Source organism: Ptychodera flava, chromosome 11 (genome assembly GCF_041260155.1).
Source record: "Ptychodera flava strain L36383 chromosome 11, AS_Pfla_20210202, whole genome shotgun sequence".
In the NCBI taxonomy this organism is placed as follows: Eukaryota; Metazoa; Hemichordata; class Enteropneusta; family Ptychoderidae; genus Ptychodera; species Ptychodera flava.
In genome coordinates, this window is record NC_091938.1 from 22443503 (window position 1) to 22451696 (window position 8194).

Genomic DNA, 8194 nt, shown 5'->3' on the forward strand with positions numbered 1-8194 from the left:
AGTTTAAATTTTCATCATCATACATACAATTAAATGAAAATATTCTGTGTTGAATTTTGTGTATCCTTATATTTCTCTGTACATTCATTGCATGTACCAGAGATGACTTTCAATGTCTCATTGAAACTTGGCTGCCTTTTGTTTGAAACAGTAAAAGGTCAGTAGCTGTAACTGTTGATGAGTTTTAAAATGTTTTAATGTCAGCTGCGTTTCTCATTCTTCTCAGAACAGTATGTTGACATGTATAGGTGTCAAGTTTTTCAGCTCAGCCTGTACATGTATAGACTGCATTGTTACTTTTGACTCAAGTGAATTCTGGTTCAGACAGAATTCCACTGTGAACAATACGAGTATTTTACACCCAAAGACACTGTGTTAACAAGCCAAATACTCAATCTTTCAACAATTTTGTGGAGTAAATCAAGAAATTGCAATTAATGACATATGTAAAACAAAATAAAACTGATAAATCATCAAACGTACAGACACTGGCCCTTTAATAACATGGATGATGTAGACGCTGTCTTTATGAGGAATTTTAAGGCAATTCACATCGATTGTCAGAGTTGCTGTCACAGAACTTTATTAAAAACACAGTACATTCAAGTACAATGCTTGGATACTGTTCGAAATATCGTTTTAGCAAATTCTCCATCACAAAAATAAATTTTGCTTTGTTACATGCATGAGGTTTGTGATATGGAACTCTACAGTAGCATAGAAACATCTTTTTTCATTGAGAGTTTGGAGAATGGCAAATTAAATTGTAAGTACCAGATTTTGATGTTATTAGTGTAAGCTATCGATTCCAGAAATCAGTCCCGTCAGATTTCTATGAAATATACTTATTTATCTTGTTGAAAGTGCATCACCATTTTATACATCTCAATATCATAAAGAGACTTTGTAAATTTCTGAAATCGATTGCAGTGAGTCCAGCGCTTCCTGATCTTGTGCATTAGTTGATGATGCTAAGATCTTTGAAAAAAGTTTTTGTGCTCTAGATTTCTCAGTTGAACTCAGAAAGTCCAGTGACAACGAAAACCTGTTAGCCTTCGCCAGGTTTTCTAAAATACACAACACTGATTTGTGTTCAGTTTCAGCGTAACATTCATCTAGTGAAGTCAAGATCTCTCCGAGCAGTCCGAAGCTGATCTCACTCTTGAAGATTCGACCGATGTGTTCACCGCCGAGCTGAATGAGGAAGCTGTACTTGTCGGCGTTACTTTTACAGTGTCTCTTCCAATCACGGGCAAACTCATGGCCGTTCTGCGGCAGTTTACTGTCATCCTGAAAGTCAAGAGAAAGCGGAAATTGACCTTCGAGCGTTCAATGGATTACATGTACACATGTAGAAAACCTTTCTCAGAGAGAAAACCTACAACCTAGACTTTAAGGTGAAGTACTACGAATTACGTCAAAATTAGGTCATGGTGTCATTTTCTTGAAACTTTGCACAAATATTCTTGGAAGTTGGGCAAGTGCAAAAATGAAATAAAAAATGGGGGTCACCACGCTCGTTTCCATGGAAACGGACGTTAAAATGGCGTCGTTAGAAATAAATCAAAATGATATAATTCACTTAAACTAAAGAAAGCAATTATAAAACGCTTAGCAAATGAGTTAATTTTAATAAATACCAAGAATTAAGATCCATATCTATCGAATTTATAGTTTTCATGATGTTTGTAAAGAAATTTTAACATAAGTATCGATTACAAAATGACGATATCGAAATTATATCACTACATAATTTTCGAACTTTCTTCCTGTCGCTTTGAATGGTGTCATTTTGACCAAACTTGGCGAATAAAATCCTGACATAATACCATTTAGTTTACACTTTTAATAAAAGGGTGTCACCACGCTACTTTTTACAATATCTCCAGGTGAATTGGTAATATGCGCCATGTAAATGGGAGAGAAATGTTAATTTTGCGCTCATATTGAATAAAAACCAGCTTCCTAGGGGTCAAAATATGACAAGGTTAAAGGTCACATGTATTTCTAAGAGACTGGGTCAAAAAATTAGGTAAAAGCGCAATTTCAACAATGACAGGTGATGTTAAATACATGCGTTACAAAATAACCCATTTGCGGCAGGCTGGAGTTAAATCTGCGCAGAAATGTTCTAAAGCGTGTGCGCGTCCGAATTCGTCGCCCTTTACCTTAACAGCAACATAATCATAGTCAAAGACAGCTGCCGCAAGTGACTGCACAAAAACTGTGAACAATCAACTGAATCTAATGCCAAGGATTTAAATACTGACATTTTCAGAGACAATATGGCTTAATACTGGGAATCAAAAATATAACTCCAGAGATTGGATGGTATATTTTTGACAAGCAACATGCAAAAAGATACAACTAATGGGGGTTTCAGAGAGTTAGGAGGATTTTCTTGATGAAAAACAATGTGTAGCAAATGTTTGCATATTTTAATGAGGCAGATTTCTGAAGGATAGAATTCATAGGATATCAGGCCCTTAACATGTATATTATCTTTGTGTACACATGTGACAATATCATCAGTGTTTACAATGCTTATTCCCTGGCTCTGAATTTTCACTCAATAATGTTCTTTAAAATTTTCAAGTTAACTTTCTTTCCATTCCATTGAACAAGGTACTGAGAAAACAACTTTAAAATGCCAGAAATGCATTATACAATGGCAATAAACAATGAAACAGTCAAATGTACACTAGTCTCAACTGGGTATGGTTCATTCCTAGCCCTGCGTACAATGCTGTGTGTGACCAGCGTTACACAGCCTCCCACCACAGCCCTGCTGACTGCCAAAGACAAAACCAGCGGCCATGGTCCCAATTTGACTACTTTCGGCTGAAATCAACTTGACTCGATCTATGCCTACCTGAATAGCTCAACCGCTGACAGATGCAAAAAAATTTGCTCTTGTGACTTCCCAAACCGTAAGTTTTAAAGGGATGCATGGTTAAGAGTCCAGTAGTCTCGCATGCCAGACCTCGAACCTGCATGCGACGCGAGCGGCGAAGCCGCGAGCAGCGAGTAACCGCAGGTTACGAGGTCTGGCAAGAACCAACTGCTCAGGAATGTGATGACGTCAAAAGTGGGCTGTCTTTCCTATGCTAATAAGTATAACTTTGGACCACCGCGTACAGACGGCCATAACGCATTTTCACTGTACTCGTGTCCACCACGTTTCACATATCTGTGCCGAAAAAACGCTCGAGCAAAAATCTACGGCGAGAATTTATTTGTGAGGCCATTTACCACCAGCTCATCGGCAGTTGAATGGGGCCAAAATCTGAGCTTCGTTTGAACGGAGCAAAATGATTGGCCATATTTTGTCGGCAAATTCACGGAAACGTCGTCTCCTTCCAGATAATCTGGCATGGCTACCTCCTGCTTCGGTTTCAGACTGTCCATCACCACTTTCTTCAACGGCATAGATCATTTTTGCAGATTTTTTTCATCATGGTCACTGGGGATAGCGTAACCGTGATTTCATGAAGCCGTACTGTCTGAGGTCAACGTACGGCAGTTTACTTCGAATGAAACATTTCTGGATGAATGACACGATCATTCAGTCAAATTCAAAAGGCTATTTTTAGACGCTCCACCTACATTCATGAATAAACAACAGATGTACTCTTTCATCCAGCCGATTTTTGAAGCATTCTATTGGACAGTATATATAGCACGTCGGTTCTTGCCAGACCTAGTAACCTGCGGATACTCGCTGCTTGCCGCTCGCGCCGCACGCAGGTTTCGAGGTCTGGCATGCGAGACTAAGAGTCCAGTGGCCAGCCATATCTTGCATGAATGTATCTAATAACTGGGACCGTGATCGCTGGTTTGTGTATGGCAATCAGCAGGGCGGTGGTGGGAGGCTGTATATCGCAAGGAACACACAGCATCGTACGCAGGGCTAGATTCACTCCTCACTGTATTTGCATACTGGCTCATGCTCTACATCATGAACTTTGTACCCACATTTTCTGTATACCCATCTACGCTTACAATGATTGCTGACATTATTCATTCATCCATTAATTACAAAGGCCGAAATTGCAATACAGACAATTTTGTGCAAAAGTTATTACACCAGTTTAATGAGAGTGAAATATTGGAAATTATCACAAAGATTTACGATGAAGCTGTAGCAGGCACAGCGTGCAAGCCGTAATTACGATTCAATGTTTGTGTTTGAAGCAATTATATATTCATCAACTGCCCAACAAATCAAAGCTTTGACAATGTCCCATGGAAGTCAATTTAAACTCTAATGAATGTCTATAAACCACTATCTTTACTTAATATGTTTGGCATTCATGACAAAAAAAAGCTCAATTTTCTGTCCATGCTTAATAAGCAATAAATCCATCCCAGCGGCAGGTAGAGATTTTTGACCAGTTTACTACACATATGCGAGAGCAACAGCGACAGCATAAGTGGAATGAATTGCCCATCACAAAGAGATATATACCCATTGCTGATGTGGTTTATTGCTATTATATCATTACAGTGTATTGAAATTCTGGCGTGGAACATCAAAAAAGGTTTTTGCTCTCGCTAACAGCTCGCACATGTGCCAACTGTGCTATATCGTGAACATAGCATGGTCATTTTCATTTCTTCCCCCCAACATACTGAGTTTAGTTCATTTTGCTAGTTTCACCCCTTTCACTACAGTGGTTTGAGCCAATTCTATTGTTTTCTATGACAAAGCTGGACCTCTAGAGAGTGAAATGGGGTGAAATGTTAATTACTCCCTGCCCCGAACAACTGTGTTTTCACTCAGTTACGTGATTCATAGAAAAATTGACTTTTTACAATCTTTTTCTCATGGATATCAGTGGCAAAGCCAAATTTACATGTAGAGAAAGTATAACTGGTAATCTGTGATCAGTCTACGGCCTAAAAAAGGGTTATTTTTGTTTCTCATCCGTGATTTATTGAAAAAGTGATGCAGCATAATGCCTTTTTATTAAATTTTTGCTTTTTTTCAGGTTTTAGTTTATTTCCCCTTTATTTGAACTGATGTGATCCAAGCATCAACATAAACACATCATAACGGGAATGTCTATATTAGTATATGCAGTGACATGCAGCACAATGGTGACTATATGTTCACTGTTCAGAACAGTACAGTGCATACACGCACGGTCCCTCTATCACCGTGATACATGTGATTCTGCAAACATTGTCTACCATGTATAGATCACTGTCTTGTTTCAGAGTTAATTTTTTGAAGTGAGAGCGGAAAACGAAGCTGATATGGCTAGTCTATATAGATCACAACGTGCAAGGATGCAAAACAAAACATTTTCGATTTTTGGCCTAAGCAAAATAATCCAAGTACAGTGAAACTTGATTTTGACAGAGAAGGGAGAGGACACAGACAGTTCTGTATACATTGCTGTTGGTAAAGGTAGTGACAGGTCATGTTTTGCCCTTTCACTAACAGTATAGTGGCTTGTGGTAAAGGTACACAGTGGAAACGAGGGAGGTCATGAAACAGAAGTTATTTTCTTAGCATGGTAGCTGTACACTTGAAAGCAATGATGCCATATGATTGTCTGTCTACTGCTAGAGTGCAATTAGTTGAAACATTTACAGTAAATTAGGCTATGTGCTGTGTGTGTGTGGCAGCCATACTATGGAAGTGACTTCTCCATGTTGAGAACGTAAATCCTGTCGGAAATTGAACCTCAAAATGAACAGACTATTGATTTTGATGGAAACAGGATAGCAGGTATGAATTTAGACATGGAGTTCAAGTTGAAGCCGTCAATGCTGTTGTATTGAATATATTTTTCCTTTTTTGGGAGGGAAAAGAGTTTCCAAACTTGGCGATACGTGGTGTGTAGCATTAATTCTGTGCACCCTTTCCTAAGAAGGTGATTCGTTTCATAAGTTACCCTTTTTCTGCATCAGGAGGGCTTTTTGCGGTGTACCTAACCACAAGTGACTGTGCTTCCACTACCATGGTTCAGCCTAAATCAGTGGTTGTTGATGGTGAGTGCGGACCTGTATACAAAAAGGAATAGGTAAGCTACATACCTTCTGAAAGGAACTTTCTGTATTGGAATCAGCACCAGTTTTCTTGGTGGCGTGTGGATTCCACGGCGTTGGCTTTTTCTCGCTGATCTTGTCTTTCCTTTCCAGTGGTTTGATGTGAGCCGCAGCCACTATGTCCCTGTGTGAACGGACACAGATACTATCATTTCTATTCACCGATCCTTACGCATTTATACAGCCAAAAATTATACAGCGCAGCCCGCGGTAGAAATGGGACAGGGAACCAGACCAGCACATCACTAGAAATGTTAAGAGACTAGTGTGTAACAATGGACAATTTGAATGTCCAGCTGTCCAAAAGTTAATTTTTTTGTAGAGATTTTGCACGGCGACTTTTAAGGAAACCTGGTCACCCACTCTATATATCCCGACATAAAGTAAGGATATTTGAAAGCATGATGTAATGTAATGTAATGTAATGTAATGTAATGTAATGTAATGTAATGTAATGTAATGTAATGTAATGTAATGTAATGTAATGTAATGTAATGTTATGAAGTAAAGTAAAGTAAAGTAAGCCTTTATTGAAATCGTATCCCAGTTGGGATCTTGATCATAAAGTACAATAAAGGTTTTGCAAAAAACAACAATGAAAGAGTATATATAATATATATATAAAATATAAATATCTATACATGAGGTCAACATATGAATGAAAGGTCACGTCATGCATGGTGTAATGTAGTGTAATGAAATAAATAATTGTAGTGCAATTTAGTATTACAGAAATCCCGGCACAAGATCATCTAAAGTTTTCAGTGGAGTTGCAGGAAAACCAAGATCATTTGGTAAGATGGAACATCTCCTACCAGATGTTGTTTCATATGGATGATATGGCATAGACTGAAAGGTCCGTTGCTTGAGGGCGCTCTCTATGCTCCCCCCTCAAGTGACAGATCTTCCAGTCTAGATATGGCACTAAGCATCAAATCAACAGAAGTATACATATTACTAATTTGTGAATACTTGCATCTATGCACACTGTGTTGACTGTCTAGAAGCAGACTATGGCGGTGTTGGGCCCAGTTGATATGACAGCAAGCTTGTATAATAATATTACCTTAGTAAGTTACTATAAACATGTTCCACAAATCAGCTGAATGCCCTGAGAAATTCCCAATACCAGACCCAAGTTTATTATCATTAAAATTGAAAGGAAATAAACGGGGAAGGAAGCTTACTTAAACTCTTCATAACTTTCTACTTTCTGAGTGACAGCTCGGATCTTGGCGTCGTTTTCTCTCCAGTACTTGGCGTCGGCTTCCACAGCGGCTTCAAGTTCCCTTTCGAGTTTAGTGAAGTCAATGCTTTCTTCATCCTTGCCAGACACCATTGTTCTACAAATAAAAGGAGACAAGTCTACAGTAAGAAAGAGCAAAGAGGCAACTTGACCTTGCCATGAAAAGACTGAAGGGGTGATGACTGGATAGATTTATACGTAATGCTCATGCATGATATTCTGATGTTACTGCAGTTCCGTAGCCCACAACTTTCCCCACGGATGTTGTGCCAGTGGGACGGGGGGGGGGGGAACAGTGCAAGTGGGTGCACCTTTCCGACCACACAAAATCACCGAGGAAAGTTATGGGCTACGGAACAAAAGCTATCCTACTAGCCCAGCAGGTTCAAAAGTCAGTTTAGCTGAAGAATATTCGAATATACAGCTCCAGGACTTACCTGAATCATGTACCTACTTGATAGAAGCGCTAAATTTACGTGTTCACTGATTTGGCTGCTAGGGAAAGCGTCCTTCTCAACTGCTGCAGGCAGCCATTTTGGATCTAGTGTCAGGAATTTGTCTAGCGCCCTCTATAAATATTCAGAAGAATACTTTCGTATTCACTAAACATCTGCATAGGATATCTTACAATTCCACCTAATACGCTTTAGAAATGATAGGAATTTACGGGAATTTTTGGGATATCGCGACTAAACTATATCTATTTATGATTTTTGTTTCAATAACTGAAACAATCAATGGATTAGACTATTCTTTAAACTTAAATAAGGGAATCGATAACTTAAAAGCAACATAATTCTATACATTGCAGATAAAACAATGCACGACAAAGGAAAGAAAGATATGTGTGTTTCCGGCCCAAAGTCCTGGTAGTATTGCAGAACTTGGAAA

General features: G+C 38.8%; 1 protein-coding gene across 2 annotated transcripts; it reads right to left on the minus strand.

Annotated features, from left to right (window-relative positions):
- Positions 1–557: 557 nt before the first annotated feature.
- LOC139143834 (coiled-coil domain-containing protein 103-like) lies at positions 558–7853 on the minus strand. 2 transcript variants are annotated; one of them, XM_070714413.1, is made up of 4 exons: positions 7741–7853; positions 7245–7400; positions 6046–6181; positions 558–1290 (listed from the first exon to the last, which is right to left on the minus strand). In XM_070714413.1, exons 2-4 carry the CDS (start codon positions 7394–7396, stop codon positions 892–894), a joined length of 687 nt encoding a protein of 228 aa, XP_070570514.1. In that variant the 5' UTR covers positions 7397–7400; positions 7741–7853; the 3' UTR covers positions 558–891. The 2 variants fall into 2 exon arrangements, with proteins under 2 accessions (XP_070570514.1, XP_070570515.1); XM_070714414.1 differs by having other exon boundaries at positions 7758–7849.
- Between the last annotated feature and the right edge of the window lie 341 nt (positions 7854–8194).

What these genes read in the sequence shown, in the direction of transcription:
- LOC139143834 (XM_070714413.1), bottom strand. Translation starts at nt 7,396, where the DNA reads ATGGTGTCTGGCAAGGATGAAGAAAGCATTGACTTCACTAAACTCGAA. An exon ending in GAAAGTTATGAAGAGTTTAA is followed by an intron (nt 6,182 to 7,244) that starts GTAAGCTTCCTT and finishes CCGTTCACACAG; the next exon opens with GGACATAGTGGCTGCGGCTC. An exon ending in CAGAAAGTTCCTTTCAGAAG is followed by an intron (nt 1,291 to 6,045) that starts GTATGTAGCTTA and finishes CTTGACTTTCAG; the next exon opens with GATGACAGTAAACTGCCGCA.